General features: G+C 51.3%; 1 protein-coding gene across 1 annotated transcript; it reads right to left on the bottom strand.

Moving 5' to 3' along the window:
- Positions 1-719: 719 nt before the first annotated feature.
- Drc7 (dynein regulatory complex subunit 7) lies at positions 720-25672 on the bottom strand. The gene is made up of 18 exons (XM_028871550.2): positions 25619-25672; positions 22696-22935; positions 22209-22383; positions 21174-21299; positions 20436-20630; positions 17654-17812; positions 17175-17393; positions 11641-11769; positions 9506-9578; positions 8628-8756; positions 8311-8439; positions 7056-7276; positions 5698-5913; positions 5023-5133; positions 4834-4944; positions 3985-4179; positions 2564-2703; positions 720-2480 (listed from the first exon to the last, which is right to left on the bottom strand). Exons 2-18 carry the CDS (start codon positions 22899-22901, stop codon positions 2387-2389), a joined length of 2628 nt encoding a protein of 875 aa, XP_028727383.1. The 5' UTR covers positions 22902-22935; positions 25619-25672; the 3' UTR covers positions 720-2386.

Below are 25672 nucleotides of genomic sequence, written 5' to 3'. Positions count from 1 at the left end.
CTGGAGCAGCGTGAAGTCGCACATCTTCCATCTTTGAACAGGGCCGCCTGGACCCCGCCCTCAGCCTGTGGGTGTTGCCCGCGTGGTCTGATTTGGGTTCTGCTTGGATCCAACTACCGGCTTGCGTTCCCTGACGGAGGCCTCGAGAGAAACAGACCCTGATTACAGGTGGAGTCGGTGTAGAACCCAGGAGTGCGTCCCTAGAGTCACGGTGGGAGATGTGGCTGCTCGCGGGCGGAAACCACAGAACTAGGGAACCGGAGAAAAGCAGATGATGTGTGACACGTCAGGCAGGTTGAGATCAGGAGTGGGTACGGCTATATAACCCACCATGAGGGTGTGCCCCTCACTGAGGAGGAACTCGGTCCCTGCCCATTGCAGTAAGATCCTCCAACCTTGGGTCCTTCCTTCATTCGCTCGCCTCTCATCGGGACGCAGCATCTGGTGTTCTGCCCCACACAGCCCTAAGCGGTAGGATTTCCCCATTTGTGGATGAGGAAACCGAAGCTGTGGTGAAAAGACCGAAATTCTGGAAGATGGCCCCAGGATTTGAACCTTTAAAGTCAAGGCGTGCCAAGTCTCTACTAAATGCGAAACTTCTGCAGGGACAAAAGACATCCACCAGCCGTCAGTACTTTGGGAAGTCGGCCCTGAGTAGAATTTGGGGATTACTAAGAGACCTGGATTCGGAGAATAACGTTCAATCAAAACTTTGTAGCTTGCTGTTCTTCTCAACTTTTTATTATTAGAAACAAAAGTCAAATTCTTGATTTTGACACGTTTTGCCTAGTTTACTTTGTCTATGTACAAGTATTCGAACATTACCTATCCCAAGACATTTCAATCACGACAACACTGAGCATGAGGCTCTTTAGGGGTCCTTAGTCACATGACCAATATCACCACCTCTAAAATAACTTCATCCTCTAACATGTAGACTATATTAAAATGACCTTAATCATCCCCAGTACACACAATAACGTCTAAGTAGGAACAAGACTGAGAATGTGGCTCGGGTGGTAGAGAGCTTTGACTAGTGTGGAGGAGGCACTAGATTCAACCACAGCACTGAAAATCAAAACTTACTAGAAACGAGAAATGGTTCGGTCTTAGGAGCGACTGCAGTGCCAAGAATGAGGACCTGAGTTCAAATCCTCAGCACCCACATAAAAATCTGGCATGGCTGCGTGTGTAACCCCAGTGCGGAGGATTGCTAGGGACTGTTGAGGAGGAACCTGACTCAAAGGAATTAGGCAAAGAATGACATGGCAGAATGCATGGTGATAGTGTAGGGAATGGATGGACAGACTCACACACACACACACACACACACACGGGCTTGGGGTGTGTGTGTGGATATATCTTAACTAAGAACCAGGCAAGATTTGGCATACTTGGCTCTTTCAAGTTCATCCTATTTCTGTCCCTCAAATCTCTCCTCTCTCTGGATCAGGCTCTCACTATGTAGACCAGGCTGGCCTTGAACTGGCAGAGGTCAAGAGCTGGGATTAAAGGCATGGGCCACCACATGTAGCTTGAGCCCCTGGTTTTAACCATGGGTTTGGAATTATGCACTGAGATCTGGTGGGCTCACCTTTGAGTGAAGACAATGACTACCCCTCCACCAGAATTCATCAGTAACCAGTAGTTCAAGAGGGAGGAAGGGCCCCCATGCCCGCCCTGAGCCATGGTTGTTTATTGACGGGCCCAGGCTTGAGCAGGCAACCACAGCTGCTGTGAGGTCATTTGCCATGTCTGTGCCATGCCCTGGGGATTATAGGCCAGGTTTTCTCTACTTTGTTTTTGCTTTTTAAGACAGTCTCATGTAGCCCAGGCTGTCCTCAAATTCCCTACATAGCCAAGGCAGACCTTGAACCCAGATCCTTCTGCCTCCAGCTCCTGCTGGGATTACAGGCATGCACTACTAGACCCAGCTCTCTCTCCTCTTTAACACTGACTTCAGGAAACAATGCCAGCCCCGTTTCCCAGGTGGTAAAGGGAAGAGGAACTTGGATTCAGTCCCTTGTCCCCTAACATCAAGCCAGCCGGTCCTGGGTTGTGCTCCTTGGCCAGGCCATTCCCATTTGATGAGCTGGCCCACCATCACCACATTGAGCTCTAACCAGATGGCTGTGCTGTGGAACCATCCGGAGACGTGTAAACACTTGCTAGTCCAGCAGAGAAGATGGCAGGGAAAGACCAAGGGTGGAGGGGACTGGAGGTGTGAGTCCTGCAATATAAGTGGTAAATAGGAAGTGTTTATTTGAGGGAGACCTTGAGGGACAGGGAGGTGGTGTGGCAGTGAGGCTGGTAGGGGATTGCGGTGGCTGGGGAGAAGGGAGGACTCCATTATCCCGCAGCTTCTGCCATGGTCCCGTGAGGGGCATCAAACAAAGCCTTTCACGAAGTCTACCAAGCGTGGGTCCTTGTAGAGCTTTTCCTCCAGCGCCAGGTACTTCAGCGGAGCCAGCTCTTTGTGCCTGAGCAGAGGGAGGAAGGAGAAGGTGAGGGTTGTCCGAACTCTCAGAGTGCTCCCAGGGGTCCTCCCGGCTCTGCCCCTTACCGATTGAGCCGCTGTTCCAAGATGCGGATGCGGAACATGGCCTGAGAGCAGTAGCTCAGGTACAGGTCTTCGTCCTCAGACGTCAGGGTCACCTGGTTCTCCTGGTACCACTGCTGCTTCTTCTGCAGTTCCTGAGTCTCCTGGGGGGCGGAGGGCGATGAGCAGGGGGAAGGGGTGAACTGATCCCCAGCCAGGGTGTAGGCCCATAGGTGACCAGGCAGCCCCAAGAGGATTACACGCCCCCATCCGCCAATCCCAGGGAGAGGGGCAGAGTTAGAGGATCACAAAACATCTCGGGTGGGGACTGCTGAAGGAGCCATGATTCGAAGGACAGCCTGTGGCACGAGCTCAGAACAGGAACAAAACAGCTAGTCAGGGCTGGAGATGTGGCTAAGTGCGCGGCCCTGGGTTCGACCCCCAGCACCTCGGACACAAAATCAAAACAGCTGGGTGTGGTGGTGCACATCCCAGTACTCATTAGGCAGGGCAGAGGGATCTCTGTGAATTTAACACAGAGATCTGGTCTCCACATCAAGTTCCAGGCCAGTGGGGGCTACAGAGTGAGACACTGTCTCTGAAAAAACAAAATAAAACAAGGGCACTGACTGCTCTCCAGAAGACTGGGGTTCGATTCCCAAAACTCACAAGGAGGCTCACAATCATCTGAAACTCCAGTCCCAGGGGATTGATGCCCTCTTCTGGCTTCTGAGGACACCAGGTGTACAGTACACATGGTGTACATACACATGTGCAGACAAAACACCTATACACACAAAATAACTACATGATCTAGACAAGTTGCTGACATGAGCAGAGCCCCCAAAAGCTCATCTCCAAAAATAAGAATTATTGTGTCCAATTCCACCCAACCCTGCTCTGTGCCCTCTGTGAAAACCAAGGCACTGCATGGAGACCAAATGGTACACACCTCACCTATCTCACAAAAATGGGCCAAGGACTAGGAGATGTTAGAATGTGCCACCCATCCGTCCATATATCCACAAATGCACCCATCCATTCCTTTATCCCTCGTCTGCCAAATCTTATCTACCCATCTGCCCACTCATTCATCAATCCATCCACCTACTCATCATCCATCCATCCATCCATCCATCCATCCATCCATCCATCCATCCATCCCTATCCCACCTCTAATCCTCACCCACATCCATCTACCCACATATCCAACTACACCCACCCACCCACTTCATTTACCCATCTACCTGCCTATCCACACATATTCACCTACCATCCATCCATCAACTCATCCATCCAATAATGAAATGGGTGTTTGGAAATCCCCAATTACAGACACATTCATCCACCCTTCATCCACAGAAGGCACCGAGCAAAGACTTCAGGACCCATTTTCTGGCTGAGGACAGTGAGGTCACCTCCCCTGCCTTGGACCCTGGCCACACCTTCTCAAAGCGCGCCTGGATGAGGTTAGCCTTGTCGATGAGGCGCTGCTTGAAGTCGCTGAGACACTCGTCCTTGAGGCGCACAGCCTGCCAGCGTGTTAGCTTCTCGCCCGGAGGGAGCTGGGCCAGGAACGGGGCCAGGTAGTCCAGCTGGGCCTCCACTTGCCGCAGGTGCTCCTCATGCAGGACACGCTCCTGTGGGCCAGGGAGCCAGCTGAAAGCAGGATGTCCAGGAGACCTCCCGAGCAGCCGAGTCCATGGTGCAGTAGCACAAATCCAGGCCCCAGATAGGGTTCCTGTGCGACCTAAGTTCCTAAGGACCGCCTCTTGACCCACGTTTAAGGGTGACATGTAATTCCTGTTTCTGACATGAATTCATCTCTCAGTCTGAGCCTCAGTTTCCTCCTCTGAAAACAGACCAGCTTAGGTCTGGAAAGCACATAGCCTGGGCCTGACCATCCACAGCAGGTGGATCGTCAGTGAATGGTGGTGGTTAGCCATGATGCTAAACTATCATTTTTCTCTTTTGCCCAGAAAGCCCTACATAGGGCACACAGGAGCCAGAGAAACTGGAGACATGGGCCATTGTTGCCCTTCCCTATGGATCCAGGAACAATCCAAAGCCCAGCCTTGGCAGGTCAAGTACAAACTACTTCAGAGATCTTCACTGCCTGGGGTGACCCATCAACAGGGTCCGTGTGGCAGGTGGTAGGCAACAGGAATACTCATGACATCACCAGTGACATCATCCCTTACAAAGGGCTCCCGTGCTCTCCCGACCCTGGAGGCTGGGCTCCAGGGAAGGAGACGCGGGGGGGGGGGGGGGGGGGGCGGGGCGGGGAGGCTCACCATGGCCTCCCGATACTCTTTGCTCTTCTCGTTGCGCTTGGTGTCATAGATGGAGACTGTCAGCGTGTGGGCCTCCTCCTCCTCTTCCCTAAGCTTCAGGATCTCCAGCACCTTGATCGCACATAATGGAGGATATGCACGTCTATGACCCTCCCTCCCTGCCACACCCACCCTCTGGGAGGACCTTACCTCCAGCTCTGACTCCCAGGCCTGATGTCGGGACAGCTTTTCTTCATTCTTCAGGTGAATCATGGTCTCGTACTGGTAGAGAAGTTTCTTGGTGTGCTCCATTGGCTCCACCTGGGACCAGAACCACCACAGTGACAGAGAGGCTGCAACCGGTCAGGTCTAGGGGCCGCTAGGTTTAAATCTACTATCTTTTTCTAGCTGGGTGACCTCAAGCAAGGTGACTAACCTCTCCAGACCTCAGCACCCTTGTCTACAAAGACATACTTACAAAGAGGAAGATGCAGAGGGGCTGAGGGGTGTGCCAGAGAGCGCTAACTAGACTAGGAAGGTGAGCTCATCTAGGAAGATAAGAGTACCCTGCCACCTCCAGGGTGGGTCCCTGGGATCTGGGGTCTAGGTTCCCCAGAGGTGCAGGTGGGGACCATGAGGACGCCTCAGCCTGCTGGGTTCTCATTTTGATGGAAATGGGATGATTTTCCAGAGGAGCTGCCAGGGAAATGCCTTCAGATGGGCGCTTTACATGTTCCTAGGGACAGAGATGGGCTTCCCCGTGGCCCCTTCTCGGGGGAGGAGGGGAAAATCTACCTGGGGTTTCCCAAGTTGCCAGAAGACGCTGCAGGCACAGTTTCCAGAGTGTGCCCCCACCTCCCCTGCCCCGTGCCGTTGCCAACCCACCTCGAAGCTGATGCACATGTCCGGCGTCATGATGATCTTGTTGCCTTTGCTGTCGACCTCCGTGCGCCGCAGGAACTCACGCTTGGATGAGGTGATGTAGTCATCGCGGCAGTGGTAGCGAAGCTGAATGCGCTCCTCCAGGATCAGAAACACGCGCTCTGCCACGTCCTCATCTGCAGGCTTCGCTGGGTTGCGGAAGAACCGCTCTGTGATTTTCTGTGTGGCCAGAGCATGCAGAGGAGGGAGGTGGATTTCTGTGCATGCTCCATGGGTAGGAGCAAAGGACTCTCAGGATCCAGGAGTCTGGGGGTGGGGGTTGTTAATCAGCCCTTCCTAGCCAGACAATAGGTTCTGTGACTCCCATAAATTCTCAGGGCCCAGCCATGTCAGCTTCAGGTGGTGTTGGACCCTTCTTCAGTTCTCTCCACAAGACTTTGCTTGCCAGCTCCTAGAGATGGGGAGTTCTCTCCAGGAAGCCTGTCTCATTACCAGATATCCCTCACAATGGAAAGGAGCACCTTTGGTGTGTGGCCAGGAAGCTCAGTGGCCAAGAACTCTGTAGAGAATGGGTTCTCCGATCGCAATAAAATTAAAAAGACTCTCAAGAACAAATTGTGTGTGTGAGCCTTGGTGTGCATACACACACTTATGTGGTGGCCAGAGATTGATATTGTCTTTCTCGAATGCTCTCCAGCTTGTTTTTTGAGATAGCATTTCTGTCTCAAAGACCTGGACTCACTTGAAGCCAGAGCTCACTGGGTTGACTTGACTGGCAGGCGAACAAACCCGCCTCCCTGGTGCTGGGATTTCAGATGCGTGTCACAGTGCTTGGCTGTTTTTGTGGGCGCTGGAGCTCAAACTGTGGTCCTCATGCTTTACTTAGTGAGCGGTCCTTCAGCCCTGAGTTCATTGAGATAGGGTCTCTTGTGGCTCAGACTGGCCTGGACTCACTATGTAGTTGAGGGTTGCCTTGAACTCTCGATCCTTCAGCTACCACCTCTTAAGTGCTGGGATTAATTGTCCAGCTAAGAACAAACCCAGTCCACAGTAATATTGGAGAGAGGCCATTCTGAGGTTGTTACATTTCTCTGGTTTCTCATAGTTCCAGATGTCTGGTCATAAGTGTGTATTTGTTCACAACAATAAGGAAACAGTGCTTCTTTGTCTAGTGGCCGGGGACCCAGCTTAGCCCTAGCAAGCCAGGGGTCTGCATTTGTCACGGTGCTTGTTTTACATTTAGAACCCTGGAAAATCACAGGCCTTAATACCATCCCAGAACCAGGGTTTCCCCCATCCTGACCATCCCCTATCTGCCAGAGCAGGTGGGCAGCTACTGCCCAGCCCAAGCATGCTCTCACCACCATGGGCCTCGGGTTGGACTCTGCGCTGTTCTGGGTGAGCTTCTTGACTCTGGGTCCGAAATTGATGTGGCGATAGGCGAGGAAGTCTGAGCGCCCCTGATAGCACTCTGTCATTGTCAGGGGCGTCTCCTCCCGCTTTATCAGGCCATCCACACGGATCTTTTCATAGAACTCCATGATGCGGTCCATCTCAGGCAGCATGGACTTGTATGAGTGCACTGGAGGGGGGGTGGGAAGGAAGGGGTGGGGTGAGCACCCGGAGGTGTGGCGGCCGGCTCTGCACCCGATCCCAGGCCTAGGGAGAGAGAGAGCAGCTCTTCGGTACACATGAGCATTAGCCAGGTACCCAGTCCTGACTTTCTGGGTATTACGGTTACATCTAATTCTTCGTTTTTATAAACAACTCCGTGATGAACATCTACACCAGGCACTTATGGTTCTTGCTCTTTTCTGACCACAAATTCTCAGCAGAGGAATGACTGGGTCAAAATGTATGCACATGCTAAGGCCATTATTGTTGTTAGAGATGGAACACAGGACCTCCGAAATGTTAAGCATGTGTTCTACCACTGAGCACACCCCCATGTTAACACATTTAGCTCAACTACTCTTAAGAAGAGAGCGGTCGGCCAACATCAGCAGGGAGCAACTGCCTGCCGCCTCTAACCCTGTCACATCCGGTTAGGACCACTTGCTCACAACAGAAGCATGGCGTGGTCCCTTGTTGGTTTAATCTTGAAATTTACGACTCCCCAGCACAGTTGATGTGTTTCCATGTGTTGGTTGGCCCCAGATTTTTCTCTGGTGAAGTCTGGGGTAGGATATGAATCTTAGAAGGCGTACCTTCCCAACTCATGGACTCCATAGTCTGTAAACAGTGGGCCCTCTGCCCTCTGCCCTTGCCCTTGTCCGTGGTGTCTAGTTGGCTTTACTGCCCAACATTCTTAGACCCTTTACATGTGACCCACGCCACGTGGCCTCTGGTGGAGATTCCAGCTTGATCCCAGCCACAGACCAGCATGTGGCCCTGGCTTTGACTTTCCTAGAGAGCTGTTGACCACAACATCTTCCTTTTCCGAGCCTCTGCAGCTTCCTGCACACCTCCTTATCTTACAGAGGCAGGAGCAGTTGTCTATATCACCACCCGAGAGCTTCGTGGATACCTGGGGCTGGTTCTTCCCATCACACATCCTTATACGGAAGCCCCCCTCCCCCGTGGCTCTTGGTTTGCCCAGCCGTGGGATCCACACACCACGCAGAGCTTGGGGATGGCCCGGCTTGAAGTAGTCCACCTGCAGGCCTGTGGTCTTGTTTATGTGCTTCAGCTCCAGCATGTCCTCACGGTTCTGGTACCACTCCTTGATTTCCAGAACCTTTGTACCTGCGGGGGCCCAAAGATGGCTGTCACAGGCAGACCAGCTCCTCTGGCCTCCGCCACACACACACACACACACACACACACACACACACACACACACACACACACACCAAGAAAGCAGATGTGATATGCCCAGAGTCACTGAGCACAACATCTGGTTGTCCCGCATCCCGTCCCCCAGGGTGCCTTACACTGTAGGTCTTCGTAGGTGGTGAGGCGGGTAACCAGGCCGTTGCTGTTGAGGTAGGGGGCCCACTTCTCGAGTTGTGCTTTCTTGTACTGTATCACCTTCTTTCCACTGGGGCAGCGGGTCTCAAACTCTGCGGATGCACAGGGGGCTGGGATCTCTCCTTCCACCCTCCCTAGCCACTTCTGCATTTTCTGCCTCGCCTCTAAAGTGCCTCCGGGCCCGGAAAGAGCTCAAGGGAGGAAGGAAACCATCACTAGTGTTGGCTTCAGCTCTTCCCAAGGCATCCAAGCCAGAAACCCAGCGCTCCCTAAGAGTCATATCTGTGACCCAGCCCCCTGTCACCCCTGCCAGGCCTTCACCAGTGAGAACCCGATGCCAGAATGACTTCTGATCCTTCAAAGCCCATCCCCAGTGGTCCCTACTTCTTAAGTCCCGTTTTGCCTCCATCCTTCATCTAGGCTGTGATGAGTGCTCCCACTCCAGGCTCCACGGCCTCTCCCCCAGCACTTGCCACCCGCTGGAGCAGGCTGTGCCCTTCTTCTGGGTCTAGGTATTCCTAGTCGGGCACATGGAGGGCAAAAGGTAGCCTACTCCCTGCCTTCCTTGCCCATGTCTCCTGGGGCCTGACCCCCTTACACCATCTACTACAGGTTCTGCACATGGCCTCCTCCAATCAGAGAATCCGAGGGAAGGAAAGAGGCCACGGTCCAGACCTGGGTGGTCATGATGTTAACAGTCCAGCTGTGTGCCAGATGGCATCAGGCCCTGGGCACAGAGCTGGTGGGGTGTTGAGAAGGGCCCAGGAAACCTCTATGGCTTCTCTGCTGTGCTATGGCCGCAGAACTCCCTGGGGTCTGGGAACTGGTGAATGACAGAGACCTTCCGGGGTGATCTCAATCTGGGAGACCCATGAAGGCGGCATGTCGAAGCTCTTATCCTCCTCCTCTTTGGCCTGTGAGGAGAGGAGGTAGAATGCTAGCCAGGGCCTTGGAGCAGAGGCCATGACTCAGCTCTGTCTCCTACCCCAGTCCTAGACTTGCTAAGGGAGCTGTCCGTTTCCCCGGAAGAGACAGAAATGGGGAGCATGATCAGGATGAGGAAGAGAAGGAGTCAGCTTGGGCAGACCCCCACTCCCCACTTGCCTGGTCAAAGACGGTGGTGCCTGCTCTCATATCCACCCTTCCAGCCAAACCACCTGCGGCCAAGATGGCCTCTCAGAGAGGGTCACATGGAGCCATACCTTTAACTATACCTAACACCAGGTAAGGAGGGCTGGGAAAGTTCTGCATCCACACTAAGCCTTGGTTTCCTTAGCTGTTACCTGGGAGGACTAAAGGATGTCATGAACTGGCCTTGGGGCCCTGCCTGGCTGTCCTTCCCCTGTCTGTGCAGTAAGGCCTGGCCTGGACAAATGACCCTCAGACCAGGCTCGAGATTCTCTATGTGTACGCTTCCCGCCACAAACAACGCTCAGACCTTGGACACTTGCTCATCTAATTGTGACTTCCTTCAGGAACACACAAGATGAGGAGTGAGCAGGGGGCATTGGCAGAACTGTCTTGAGCCAGCCCAGGAATCCCAGGGCTGGTCCCACAGCTGAATGCTGGTTCTCAGGGTATATCATCTGTCCATGTTGGAGGTAGCAAGGATTCTCATTCTGGGCATGTGACAGGGCTTCCAGAAGGAGTGGGTTCCTAAGTCTAAGGGCACTCCCCCACTTAGGGCTGCATGCCCTGCACACGGCTGGTCCACGCTCACAGCCAGCAGGGGGCGCCGGTGCTCAGGAATGAGGAGCTGGAGAACAGGGTGACTGGGTCATTCCCAGGCAGCTCCCAGAGATGAATCTTAACCATTACCTCTGAGAACCCTGGTATGCCAGACCATTCAGGCTCGGCTCCTGGCTCTCTCACTTCCTGGGTGGGTCTTGTGGTGCCTCGTTTTGCTGGCTATCTATAACCTGCCAGCTTCCCAGGTGGAGGAGATTTAAAGGAGGGAGCAGAGCCGGCCCCTCAGTGTCGCCTGTCGTTGTGAGCATTGCTCAAGCCCTGTCTAAAATCACGCATCAAAACCCTCTCCCCAGCAGCTACGAGCCCAGGTGCGTTTGGAAGGAAGGTCTTCGGGAAGAGGCAGCGAAGATCAAATAGGGTCCTTAGGCGGCCTCCTTACAACACGCTAAGTGTTCTTATGAGACAAGGGGGTTAGGATACAGACTCATAGAGAGAGGGCCGGATCAAACACAGCACTGATGGCCATCAGCAAACCCAGGGCATCTCTGGAGAAAGCAGCCCTGCCGGCACCTTGATCCCGAAATTCCGGCCTCCGGTAGTGTGGGACTCCCAGTTTGTGACACTTCGCGATGGTAGGGCTAGGTGCCGCCCGTGACTGTTGCTATGGATACCAAACACAGTCTGTGACCCTCGCCTACTTTTACACATAAGGGAGGAATGGGAGATCCCAAAGCAGAGTGGATTTGCCTAAGGCTCCTGGGCGCCCAGTCTCGATTTCTCACTCTAGACCTCGTGCAGGAAGCACCCCCCCCCACACACACACATACACCTTGTTAGGAGATGACGGAAGGAAGGTTGATGAGGGGATACCCTGGGCCAATGGTCTTTAGAAGACCTAATAGGACAGGAAGCAAAGGCCTGGCTTGATAGAAAATCACAATGGTGACCAGCAGAGAGGCCAGCCCTGGGGTTCCCACTCCAAAGAGATGTGCTGTCTCAGGAGCAGCCCAACCCTTGAACAGGGCTCCAGATGTGAGAGGCTGAATTCAGGTACTGTCACTCCTTAACTCACTGGGAAGTCCTAAGCTGGTCACTGGACATGCCTGGGCCTCTGTTTACCCATCTGTAAAATGGGGGCTCAGCCCAGGCCCTTCTGCCCTGAAGACTGTATGATTGCTACATCTGGACTCCCCCCCATACATGCACATGTTTTCAGGGGTGTCTGTCAGGCTGCCTGATGCAAAACAGGTGAAGCCCCTCAACCCACCCTCAGGCCATCCGACTCACCAGGTCGTCTATATCATCATCATCATCCAGCCCTTCATCATCCTCGTCAGCCATGGACAGGTGAGGCTTATCGGTCCCCAAGAGCATATACTCCCATCTCACAGGGTCTCCCAGGTCAAAGACCAAGTCCTGATGGAGAGAGAACCAACTGAGTGCACCCCCGGAACCCCATGCCTGTGCCTGCTCCCAAGACAATGGAAATGGCTGTTCCCAGAGGCACGCAGGGGCTGTGCAGAATGTCAGCTCCATTCAGTCTCTAAGAATCCAGCCACTTTCTTCATCTCACAGGGAAACAGGCCCCTCTCCCTCCCATTATCATTCCCTGGGAAGAAATCCTACGGCCATGTCCGGAGGAGACTCATCGGCGCCCTCTGCTGGGAACAGACCTGTATATGAGAGCGTTGCATGTCACTACGGAGCTTTCTGAGCAGGGGAACTACTAGGAAATGACTGGGTTCAAGTGAGCCTTCTTGGTTTGTCTTTTTGTTCATTTCTTTTCCCCAGGCCAGGGAGGCAAGAACTAGCTCCTCCTCAGGACTCAGGAGAATACAAAGATCACAGAAGAAACCAGCCCTGCCAGGACCTCGGTCCCGGACTTCCAGTCTCCAGAACTGTGAGACAAAGAATTTGGTTCTTTTGTTTTAAGACCCTCCTTATGGGGAAGAAACATTTAAATGTGGGTTGGCATAAAGGAAATCTTAGCATTCGATTATCTCCAAAAAGTTTTGTATGTGGTTTTTAGGCACACACACACACACACACACACACACACACACACACACACAGAACACTCAAATATGTGCTCTCAAAAGAAAAGGAGTCTCACTGGGAATACAAACCACACTTAGGGCAGGCCCCATGCTCAGCTGTAGATGCCACCACAGAACAAACTCAAGGGTATTTTTGGAGGGGTTTTTGGTCTCATAATGCTTTCCTGTTTTGTTTTTGCTTGTTTGCTTTTAACATTACAGGTCTTTTGCTTATATATCATAGTTTCTGATTTTGGTTTTTATGGAGTTTCTGCATATGTGAATATGTGTGTGTGTGTGTGTGTATGTATGTGTGTATGCATGTGTGTGCATGTTTCTTGTGCTTTTTCTTTGGCTCTTTTTTCTGTTTATTTGTTATGTCCTATTCTGCTTTGTTTTTTAATTTTATCATATCTTTTTCTTTGTGTTATTATTATCATCATTATTTTAGATACCTGTTTATTCTAATAAGAAAAAGAAAGCATATGGATTTAGGCGGGTGGGGAGGTAGTAAGGATCTGGGAGAAGTTGTGGGGAAACCATAATCAAAACCTATTATATGAGATAATTTTATTTATGTATTTATTTTGAGATAGGGTCTTTCTGTGTAGCCCTGTCTGTCCTTAAACTCACCCTGTAGGCCAGGCTGGCTTCCAACTCACAGAGATCTTCCTGTCTCTGCCTCCTGAATGCTAGGATTGAAGGTGTGCACCACCATGCCAAGCTTAAAAATATATTTTCAATTAAAAATAAAAAATGTTTTCAAATTTGAGGGCGTACATAGAAAAATAATAGCTATAAATTTAATTTTATAAAACAAAACATAGTAAGTGTAAATGGCTTCATCACCATAATAAAGAGGCTGAGAATGTAAAAAGCATAAAGGAAAGACCCAACAATACACACTTAAATTTAGAAAATACAACAGAGTTGTAAAAGGCAAAGATGGTCCATGCTAACATAAACCTAAAGCCAGAGAATCTCTATTTATGGATTGTAAATAGATATCTAGAAAGTGTGAAGCAAAGAACAATAGAAGGAACAGAAATCCAACATTATAATCCAGCTTTTGGATAATGTCAAAAACTTTAGAATATAGAAAACCAGCAAAGACATGAAGAGTGGAGCACCATCAACTGACTGGAGTTAATTGACATTCAGTAGAACATTCCACCCAACTTCAAAGGACAGACATTCTCGTCAAATGCACAGAACGCTTAAGATTCAGCATAGGGGCTAGAGAGATGGCTCAGCGGTTAAGAGCACTGACTGCTCTTCCAGAGGTCCTGAGTTCAATTCCCAGCAACCACATGGTGGCTCACAACCATCTGTAATGAGATCTGGCGCCCTCTTCTGGCCTGCAGTCATACATGCTGTATACATAATAAATAAATCTTAAGAAAGAAAGAAAGAAAGAAAGAAAGAAAGAAAGAAGGAAGGAAGGAAGGAAGGAAGGAAGGAAGGAAGGAAGGAAGGAAGGAAAGAAAGAAAGAAAGAAAGAAAGAAAGAAAGAAAGAAAGAAAGAAAGAAAGAAAGAAAGAAAGAAAGAAAGAACAGATATTTAGCCGGGTGGTGGTGGCACACGCCTTTAATCCCAGCACTCGGGAGGCAGAGCCAGGCAGATCTCTGTGAGTTCAAGGCCAGCCTGGGCTATCAAGTGAGTCCCAGGAAAGGCACAAAACTACACAGAGAAACCCTGTCTCAAAAAAAAAAAGAAAAAAAAAAAGATGCAGCATAGTCTGAACCAAAACCCCAGCCATGATAGGACAGTGGGGATCACACACCAAGAATTCTCTAACAATCAGAGAATTAAGACCGAAATAAAGACTAGGCCACTGGGAAATATCTACATATCTATAAATGAAACACCACTTTCGGTTTTGTTTTGTTTTTTCAAGACAGGGTTTCTCGGTGCAGCCCTGGCGGATCCACCTGCCTCTGCTTCCCACGTGCTGGGGTCAAAGTCATGAGCCACCACCGTCTGTCCAAAGCACCACATCTGAAAATGACCTGTAAATCAGAGGATAAGTGGAAAGGAAAACGAGACTTTTGAACTGAATGAAAGCGAGTCCACAGGCCATTGACATGTGTGGGATGCCAGTGGAGGAGCTCACGGTGAAATGAGGTCTTTACCAGCAGAACAGGCCTAGAGTAATGACTTTAGTTTCCACCTTAAGAAACAAATTCATGAAATTTAAAGCAAGCATTAGAAAATAATAAGGATCAGAGTAGAAAAAAATGAAACAAGGTTATAGGAAAAATCAACAAAACCAAATGCTGGTTTATTGACAATTTTAACAGTATTGATAAACCTCTAATTAGATTCATTAGAAGAAAAAACACATGTACATTATCAGTGCCAACAGAGAGAACAGAGTCATCACTCTGAACATTAAAGTCATGGACTCTAAAACGTTAAAAGAAAAATAAGGAGCAATTATTAACATTTTTATAGCAATAATTGGGAAACTTAAAAGAAAGGGGCAAACTTTCCCAAAGGAAAGAAATCACCAGAATTCACTCAAGAATAAATGCCCTGAGAGTGTGCGGATTGAAGCTGGAATACTTGCCTGCGATACCCAAGGCTTGGAGTTTCATCCCCAGAACTGCCAAAACAAACAAGTTATCCAAACTGAGTGTGCAGTGTAAGACATTTCCACAAAGAAAACTCTAGACCCAGATGGCTTCCAAGGAAGAAACAATATCGATTCTATAGAAAGTCACCTAGAGGAGGTTTTTAAATGACCTTGCAGATAGAAAAGCCCCAAAGTCTTTCTAATTTTTAGAGTTAACAAGCAGGTTTAAAACTTCCTGGATCTGAGGACAATGCAAAAAAATCAATCGTAGTTTTAAAACAATGCAACACCAAGTTCTATCCACAGAACAGCTAATATGAGAAGAGAGAAAACAGGGTGGGCCTCCGTGTGCACACCTGTGATCTCAGCATTTGGGAGGCTGAGGCAAGATTGTGGGTTCCAGAGCGACCTGGAACCTAGAGAGCAACCCCATCTCAAACTCCCGAACAAATAAAGACTGAGTACTGGTAAGGAGTAGGAGGCTGTCTAGACTCGCACGAAATGCTGGGGGTGGGGGCTATAAATCATGCCGTCATTTTTTGCAAAGGGGAAGAATCTGACTCTCCTAAGTCTTGACCAATCAGAAGTGAGTATATGTGTTCATTGAAATGCAGGTAGGGAAATGCCCACTGCAGCGCTATCCCAAATAGTCCCATGCTGGAAATGACCTAAACATGCCACTCTGAAATAGAAAACTAGGTCCTGGTGTGCTTCAAGAAGAGGGAATTACTAAACAGTGAAGATGACCCAAGTACTGCACACAGGAAGTGGATGAATCTCACAAGTATCTCCATGACTCAACACACACCAACACCAAGAACACACACTGTATGACTCAGCTGATGAGCTGTCCTGAATCAGAATAAACTGAGGGACCCTGTAAGGAGTCAGCATGGGCTCTGTCCCCAAAGCCGATCCCTCTCGCCCGCACCCTTACCTTTCAATGACGGCTCAAATAAGGTCATCATCTCCCTGTGAACCTATGCATCATTTTCTTTCTTTCCTTCTTTCTTTCTTTCTTTCTTTCTTTCTTTCTTTCTTTCTTTCTTTCTTTCTTTCTTTCTTTCTTTCTTTCTTTCTTTCTTTCTTTCTTTCTCTCTCTCTCTCTCTCTCTCTCTCTCTCTCTCTCTCTTTCTTCCTTTCTTTCTTTCTTTTTCTTTTTTTCTTTTTTTTTTTTTTTTGGTTTTTCAAGACAGGGTTTCTCTGTGTAGCTTTGCGCCTTTCCTGGAACTCACTTTGGAGACCAGGCTGGCCTCGAACTCACAGAGATCCACCTGGCTCTGCCTCCCGAGTGCTGGGATTAAAGGCGTGCGCCGCCGCCGCCGCCGCCGCCGCCGCCGCCGCCGCCGCCGCCACCACCACCACCCAGCCGCTATGCATCATTTTCAAGTGAAGAGTGTTGGTTTATATAAATGAATTTTTCCAGTGTTGGGGATCAACTCAGAGCCTGTATGCTAAGCACCTGCTCTACCAATGAGCTCATAACTGGGTGGGAGGGGGCAGGTCCTGGTTATGTAGGGGAGTTCATTTTTACAAACCGATCCAGTAAGATATGCATTTAAGACTGTGTACCTCTTCATATACGCACATGTGTGCGTGCGTGCGTGCTTGAGTGCGTACGTGTGTGTGTGTGTGTGTGTGTGTGTGTGTGTGTGTGTGTGTATGTGTGGTGTGGTGTCAATATGGAGGCCAGAGGATAACTCGCAGGAATCAGTTCTCTCCTTACACCATGTGGGTGGGTCCCTAGTATCTAACTCAGGTCATTAGTGTTGGTGGCAAGCATTTTTACCCATTGGGCCATCCTACCAGCCCATGCCTGTGTTGTTTATGCCCTTAAAGTACAAGTATACATTTGGGAGGGCAGGAGGAAGGAGCAGCAACTGGACACAGGATTTCCGAGGCATGGGTCATATTCTTTCTCAGTCTGGGTGCAGGAAGCAGGGCCTGATCAGCTCACAGAATTCAGTGGGCAATGTGCTTAGCGCTGCAGGGGTACACACATTCCTGCGTGGGTGTGTTAGGTTTCCACCCAGAGTTCATCCACACAAGCCAACAGCCCACGGGTTGGAAGGGATGCACACATCAAAACTGGAGAAGTTCATCTTGCCGGAATGGTCCTTGATGGGCAGGAGCGTGGGTTCTGGGGCCTCCTGACGTCAGGAGCTGCCCCCATCCCTGGTCTTTACCCCCACGCCCCGCACCCGCGCACCTTGCAGCAGTTCCAACAGTCCTGCATGTTGATCCAGTAGTTCTTGTGGTTCCAAAGGCTCTCGATGCCCAGGAAGTGCTCATCCTTGGTGCTGTAGCTGCGTGCTGTCAGTGGGTCGATGAAGAAGCTCTCAGGCACCTCGCGCTTCCCGGCCAGCACCAGGACCCAGGCATGCACCCGCAGGCCATGCAGGGGGTCGGGCTTCGACTTCTCTTCCTCCTGCACAGGGAAAGTGGGTGACCACCAGCCAAGGGGGACTCTTCCATCACCCTTCCTTGAAGCCCAAGGTTTCAACCCATAAAATGGGAGGGGCCGATCAGATCTGTGGTTCATTCTGTGGGACGATAATACCTGGGGTGAGATTTCCTCTGAAGAAAGGCATGCGCCCTACCGGTAAGAAACGCTTTAGGGCCCTAGCATGTTAACCCTTGTGGGTACTGTGACCAGCCACGCCAGAGTGCAGGGCCGTTGAGACCCACCAGGAGGCGCTCTTCCTCCTCCCTGAGCCGCTTCTCTTCCAGGTCCTTGATCTCCTGCAATCTCTTTTCCTCCTGCTCCAGCTCAAACCTGCTGGTCAGGTCCCGGGGCGGTTTGATGGCGTACTTCTTAGGAATCGTCTTCTCTGCCATCTTGACTGCCTGTCACCCAACAACAGAGGAAAGTCCAGCTCCCACCCACACCCTTCACAGGGTCTACCCTGACAGAAGAGGGAGCGGCAGAGCTAGGGAGGAGTGGGGTGGGGCGGGGGTCCTCTCTACAGATCAAGCCTAGCTGCACAGCAGAGAACCGAAGGACCTCCCCACCAGCCTAGCGCTGGAAACTGTTCACACCAAGAGGAGTCTTATTAACCCCGCTGCCCAGGCTGACCTGGATCCTGGCCAGAAGGTGGAGCAGATTATCTGGGGTCAGAGCTTTCAGGGGTTATCCCTGGGAGGTTTCATACATTGACCCCAAGATCAAGTTTTCTGGGCCAGGAAAGAATCAATCTCTCTCTCTCTCTCTCTCTCTCTCTCTCTCTCTCTCTCTCTCTCTCTCTCTCTCTCCATGCGCATATATGTGCATGTGTGTATTTCTACATGTATATGTGTACACATGTGTATATAAATATGTACAAAATGATGGCTTGTAACAGTAAAAGAAATGCAATCTCCCATCTTGGGAGTCAGACCCAGGTTTCCATCCCTGGGTTTCCATCCTCCAAACACGTTACCACATCTGTTTTTTTACCATGTCATTTTATCTTCCTGTACACTAAGAATGATAAGTAGCCACCGAGTCAGTTCATGCCCACATTAGACCTGTTCATCATCCAGAAAGTTCTCTACCTTTGTTACATATTGATCTAAGTTGGTTCTCTGCACTGCTGCTGAGACAAGGAGGCCAGGAGATGTGAGCTCAGAGGCCATGGAAAGAAAAGGCACAAGACTGCATTTGCTCATCCCTTGTGTGGTGGTTTGAAAGAAAATGGCCCTCATAGGTCCATAGAGAGTGACACTGCTAGGGGGCGTGGCCTTGTGGGAGGGACTGTATCACTGGGGGTGCACTTTGAGGTTTCAAATGCTCAGACCACACCCTCTCTCCCTGCTGCCTGCTGATCCGGATGAGGGGCTCTCAGCTCCTTCTCCAACACCACCTCTGCCTGTGAGCCACCATGCTTCCTGCCATGATGATAATGGGCTAAACCTCCGAATCTGTAAGCCAGCCCCAAATAATTGTTTTCCTTATTAAGAGTTGACATGGTCATGGTGTCTCTTCACGCAATAGAAACCCTAACTAAGACACCTTGCTTGGGGAGCCAGGCTCGAGCAAGCAGGCTGCCTGGCACCTCTCCCTCTCCCTAAATCTCCTGCTTAGTGCTTCAGGTCCCTGGGTCTTCATCCTTCACCTGCAGAGGGGCAGACTCTTGCCACAGAGCCCTGGAATCCACACCCAGGGTGTGCAAAGCTCTTTTTGTGCACAGCATGGTGTTTTTCCAAATGTAAGGAGATTTTTGTTTTGTATGTGTGATTCTAGCATGAAACATATGCACAAAAATGCCTTCATGAACACTCATTACCCACAGCCACAACCACACTCACACTCAGTACTTCATGCTAACTTTAACATTTTTAAATTTTAAAAGCGCTTCTTTTGTTTGCAGAAACTCTGGTCATCATCAAGTTCTTAATCAGCAGACAGAAAACTCAACTGTCACTCCTTGGGGGTAGTGGTAACTTTTCCCCACTAAACAGGATACTTTTGGGCTAGGGATGTAGCCTAGACTAGCATGCTTGCCCAGCACATGCTAGGTTCCTGGTTCCATCCTGGAACCACAAAGGGAGAGGAGGGCTGAGAATCAAGCGCTCACTTGGCCATTGTTTCCCACCACTAAAAGGACCAGCTGAGATTTTATCTGATGCCAGGGGAAGTGGGTAAGCTTGTGATAGTTAGATAGAAGGCAGAAACCATGTGAGTCATAAAATTTGCTCAGTGGGAGCACAGTGTCTTTTTTGTTTTGTTTTGTTTTTCGAGACAGGGTTTCTATGTGTAGTTTTGGTGCCTGCCTTGGATCTTGCTCTGTAGACCAGGCTGGCCTTGAACTCACAGAGACCCGCTTGGCTCTGCCTCCCGAGTGCTGGGATTAAAGGCGTGCGCCACCACTGCCTGGTGAGCATAGTGTCTTTTTTTTTTTTCTTTCAATAATTGAGTAAAACCGAAATTTATTATAAGCAACAGTCATCCTAGGGACCTCCATGCTATATATATAGCCTTCATGGTTCTATGGGTTGTGGTCTGATTGTTCTTTATTTTATATCTAGAATCCACTTATGAGTGAGTACATACCATGACTGTCTTTCTGGGTTTGGGTTACCTCACTCAGGATGATTTTTTTCTAGTTCCATCCATTGAGCACAGTGTCTTAAACTGAACAAGGACAAAGCAAGAGGGGCAGCAGTTTGGAGAACTGAGCTGTGGGTGATGCTGAGGATGGAAAAACCTCCAAGGGTCTGAAATAGGGAGCCTGGAGCAACAGAGGATGCCTGGTGATGGGCCAGGAACCCATAAGTGTATGGACAGCCTGGGTGGGGACCCGCTTCTCTAAGGGTGGCCCTAGGCTTCTAAGGGTGGCCAGGGCGGGGACACAGCCCTCCTGTCCCTAAGGGTGGCCAAGGCAGGAACCTAGCTCCTGCTTCTCTAAGGATGGTCAGGGCAGGCCCTGATCCTCTGAGGTGGATGGGCAGCCCCAGGAGTTTGCGTCCTCTGCCATGCGTCAGGCATTACCTCTTTGGCCTTTACGGTGAGCGGGCACACTTCCCTGGTCAGGTCCATGAGGCACAGGTCCAGGGAGCCATAGCCGTTGACGCAGTAGGCGTCGTAGCCAGAGCCAATGAGCATGGAGCAGAGCAGGTTGCTGAAGTCGAAGCAGTTCCCCTTCTGGTACTTGAGCACAGTGGTCGAGGAGTACAGGTGTGTGGGCTGAGCACAGAGCACCCGTCAGCTGGACCAGACCCCACACCACTCACCACCCGCCATCGGGGTCGGGTCCCTGCCGCGGGAGCCTCTTGAGGACGTGAGACAAACAGAGCCACGCCCCCCACATGTGACTGCCATTTTAAGGAGCTGGTGGCTCTCCTCCAGTGCTCTCCCCTCCTCCTCCTCCTCCTCCTCCTCCTCCTCCTCCTCCTCCTCCTCCATCCTTCTCATCCTTCTATCAGTGCTCGGTTATTCACCCCTCCTTCCCGTCTCCTTCCATTCTCAGGAGCCCAAAGATGGGGCTGAAGGCTACAGGCAGCTTGAAGTCCCCAGCTCTTACCTCCTGATACAAAAGAGGGAGACTGAGGCAGAATCCACCAGATGGGAGACCAGCTTGCTGTGTATCCTCAGGCCAGTGATTGCCTCTCTGTGCCTCTGTTTCCCCCTACAGGTGTCTGAGAAGGCTGGAGCCTGCCTGAGCTTCTACGGCCCAGACTTGCCTTAAGCCTGCCCACCTACCCCATGCAACCAGGAAGTAGCACCTACCGGCTTGAGCGGGTCCAGCAGAGGGACCATGGTAAGGAAGTCAGACACGAACTGGGCACAGGTGTCCCAGTTGTAGAGTTCCGGGTAGGGCATCAGTGTGGGCCTCAGGGTGGTACTCACAAACTTCTGCAAGTGAGAGACCATGTCAGGGACCATGTGTAGTGGGGGACCTGTGAGCATCTGTGCCCGCCTGGCCTAACCTTCTTCCTTGACTTCTCAGGAGGACCCTAAAGAGGCCCGACTCATGGGCCTCGGGGTGGTGGAGCAGACCCTTGCCGGGAAGGCCGGTCATTGGCCAGTGGACGTGACAATGGCTGAGAGGCATTCACATCACTCCATGGGGACAGGACTAGCTTACTCCGGATCTGAGCTGGAAGGACTGGGGACTTCCCTCCAGGCTCAGAGAGGCCGGGATAAGATAGGGCTAAAGGAGATAAATCTCCAACCAGGTTGAGGCCCTTGCGGAGCCTGCAGAGGTTCTGGGCAGGGGTAGCTGGTGACCAGGGTGGTCTCCAGTAGCAGGTGATAGCCCCTTAAGGGAAGGGCAAAGGAACAGGACAAAGTGGGGCAGAGCAGGTCCTAAAACGTGGCCCAGGTTTCTTGCTTCCCTCCACATGGCCCCAGGCACCTCCCTGAGCCTTTCTGGGCCTCAGTTTCCCCCATCTATGCCTGTCCTGTGCACAGGAGGATTCCATTCAGGCACATGAGGTCTCCTAGCTTGTGTTAGTGGTCAGAGCTGAAAGTCACAGCTTGCTCAGGGCTGGCCTGGGCTGCAAAGTAAGACCCCTTAACTCAAGACTAAGAAGGCTGGGGGTGTAGCTCAGCGGCAGGTGCTAACTCATGTGATAGGCCCTGGGCTCACCCCCCAGCCTCCAAATCAGATCCCAGGCCTGCCTTCCCCTGCAGTCATCTCCTCCAGCTCCTGGCAGGCCAGGGCTGATTCACGGGAGCTTCCTGCTCCGAGGGAGAGCTGTGATGTGCCTCCCTCTACCCTCTGCTCCTGCTCTGGCCCTGCCCTCCAAGCCCCAGGCGTACAAGCACGTTGCACTCATTTAGCGGGTGCAAGAAGAGAGGCACGCGGTCCGGGCACAGGTGGCTGTACTGGCGGGAGAAGTTGTCGGCCACCAGCAGCAGGTGCTCCTCCTTGGGCGAGTTGGAAGTGTAGGAAGGAGGCAGCTTGGTGACGTCAATGAGGGCCTTGTTTATGATCCTGTGTCCCAGGAGGGGTGGCAAAGTTCCGAGTGAGGCCATGCTTGGCACCCCAGGCACCCCCAAAGCGCCTGACCTGTCTGTGCCTTTAACTTCATTTAGTCCTCACAACTACCCACACTTCCACCTTTACACATACAAAGTCATGGAGGAAAGATGAGCGGTCCGGAAGCAGACCCTTATACTGAACCTCATCCCTCTATGGCCACCCTCCCAGCCCGGGTGCTGCCATTCGGGCTTGGTCCTTCCTCTGTCTGGTCCTTTCTAACTGTGCCAGGGCTGCTGGCTGGGAAGCCCCAGTCCTGGCACTCACGGGTACTCAGCTGGAATGGGGGGCTCGATGGCCATGAGCCTCTTATCCAGGTCTCGAAGCTCGTCCTCTGTCATGATGGTTTCCTCTTTGCTCACTTCGGCTGGCTTCGTCATCCTCTCCATCTTTTCAGCCCGTTCTGCCCGTTCAGCTGCTTCCTCACGCTCAGCCGCCTCCTCCTCCTCTACTTTCTCTCTCAGGACCTCCATCCTGATATCTCTGGATAGCTAGAGACGAATATCTCTGTAGGGAAACACAGATGTGCTCAAAATGGCCGTGGTCGGCCAGAAAGACGTCACTGGGACCACCTGTGCATGCCGAGGGGCCTGGGGATGCTTTCCTCATAGAGGAGGAACAGCGTCCCTTGGAAGCATCCCCTCCATCAGGGAGGAAGTCTCATCTAGTCCATCTCTAACACCTTCTAATACAAAGCTCCCTTATAACAAAGACAAGGAGCCGGACATGGTGATGCATGCCTATAATTATAGCACTTGAGAGGATGAAGCAGGAAGATTTTAAATTCCAGACTAGCCTGGGCTACATAGCCAAGCTCCTTCTCAACATCAGACAAAGTCAGTATCAGGTTACCCAAAGTTATTAATGTGGCTTTGACAACCACTTTCTCTTTCTAGTATTTGGCATTAATGCTGTAGGAATTGCTGAACATATAGTTTCCTACTTAGGTATATTGGCAAAGTTCAATGAGTCACCTGGATTAAAGGAAGTTATTTAGAATAGCAAGGCAAAACAAAACAAGACCCACAAAATAGAGAGTAAACGAAATCTCATCTCACTAAACTGGAAACTGAGGCACAGCTTACAAAGACCTGCAGGGCTGGAGAGTTGGCTCAGTGGATAAGAACACTTACTGCTCTTCCAGAGGACCTGAGCTTGGTTCCCTGCACATGTTCCCTGGGTGTACACGGTGGCTCACACACACCTGTTACTCCAGTCCTAGAGGATCTGAGGCCCTCTCTGGCTTCCATGGACATTGAGTGCATGTAGTACACAGAGGTGTAGGCTGACCCGCACCGCGCCCCCCCCTCACACACACACAAAATTTAAGACTAACGTTTTAAAAGGCAGAGTTACTGCTAGGGCATGTGGGAGGGGGTGACGACAGCCCAGAGGACAGTTATCATCCTGTGACACACATCAAGATGCTGTATGTACAGCCACAGAGCAAGACTTCACTAAGATTCACGGTCACCAACCCAAAGATCTGCCCCTTTCCACACCACAGAGCCCCAGACTTGAATTGGGGCACCGTGGTGCCAGGTTTGAAGTGTTCCGCTTCCTGGACTCTCTGGCAGTGAGTGGTGGGGACATGACCCAGTCTGGCCAGCGATATGTGAGGAGAGAGGCCATCCGAGGGCAGAGGGCAGCAAGCACACAGCCTTGGTTCTAGGTCCATTTTATGCCTGGGGCATTCACACCAAGTGGGAGGTAGGGGAGCCGTTGGTAAAGGGCCCCCTGGGAGTATCAGGGTTGTCTGCTAAAGACAAGAGGAGAGTGAGTCAGGTTCCCAGGGATGCCTTGAGCCTGGTACCACCCCAAGACTCCCAACTCACGTTAAAAACGAGGCCTCTGCTTGGTCTCTGCTCCATGGCACCCAACACCATTCTGCCTGTCTGTCTGCCCTGCAGCTCAGGCCTTCCCTCCACCCACCTTTCAGATCTACTTCAGTGGAGGAGAAACCTCCAGCCCCCTGGAAGCAGTGCAGACAGGACAGCAATGAGGATGAGAGAGAAAAGGGATCCAGACTTGTTCTCAGCTCCGAGAGAGGAGTCACGCTAAGGAGCAAGGGGACCAGGCTGGTGAGCTGGGATGTGGCTGAGTGGTAGTGTGCTTGCCAGTGTGCATGAGGCCCCGGGTTCCATCTCCAGCACTGCAAAATAAGGAGGAGGGGGTGGAGGCTGGCCCTGCCTCCCCACTCCACCCCTACCCAACTGCCCCAGACTCTTGCCAAGGAAGACATGGGCTGCCAGGGAGAGGTGGGGGTTGGGTATTTGCCATTCTTTTGGACTCAGCTAGCAACTCCTGCTGGGGCTCACAGGCCACTCCCCACCCCTTCCTGGCCCCCATTTCCCCTCCTGCAGTTTGGAAGGGGAACAGGTTCTGCTGGTCCAATTCTGATATTCTGTGTTCCAGGACTCTGGAGGGGCTGACTGCCTACAGCTAGATAGTCTGTCTGAATCCTAGCGGAGGCCTTGGGTCCTGCAGGACTCCTGTTCCTGGGACAGACCTCCAGCTAAGCAGCATGGTGTGGTTATCAAAGCCCCTCGCCTGCCTCTTGGGCACAGGGCAGATAACCAGGGAGGGGGTAATGCCTTCTAAGGCATTCACAGCTCACTAGACACCTACTGTGTGCCAAGCCCCAGGGCTAAACAGAAATGATATCCTTTATCCTTAAGTGACTCTGATGTAGTTAGTCCTATGAGACCCACTCTACAGGTGAGACTACTGAGGACTAGAGAGCCTGAGAGAATCATCCAAGTTACAGCTAGCAGAGAATAGATCTTTGACTGGAACACGTGTTTCTGGCTCTGAAACCCATGTAAGATAGGAGAGCTGTGGAAGGGAAGGGGTGGGGAGTGGGGAGCGAGAAAAGAAACATGACACAAAGAGGTATCCATGGGCAGGACCGTTCCAGCTGGGGTTCAAGGTCACAGACTGGGTCACCAGAGTGGTCCAGGGTCCAGACCTGCAACACTACTACTCATGCAGTGACTTACCCATAGTGTCCTTCTTGGAGTCCCTTCCCAGCAGTAACCTTCTCCTCCCCGCAAAACAGACCCCCTGCAAGCTCTCATCAGACAAGCCAGGGCTGGAAGACCCCAAGAACTCTGCTGCCCCCTCATCCCGTTCCTCCTCCTCCCTATTTCAAGCAGGTCCAGCCATCCCCAGTTCCCAGATCCCTCCTTACCCTCTTCAAGAACAGTCTTACTAGCTGTTAGTTGTCTCCATGGTAACAACAGAG

Source organism: Peromyscus leucopus, chromosome 5 (genome assembly GCF_004664715.2).
Source record: "Peromyscus leucopus breed LL Stock chromosome 5, UCI_PerLeu_2.1, whole genome shotgun sequence".
Taxonomy (NCBI): domain Eukaryota; kingdom Metazoa; phylum Chordata; class Mammalia; order Rodentia; family Cricetidae; genus Peromyscus; species Peromyscus leucopus.
The sequence above is the reverse complement of the archived record's forward strand: the minus strand, read 5'-3'. Positions and strand labels throughout refer to the sequence as shown.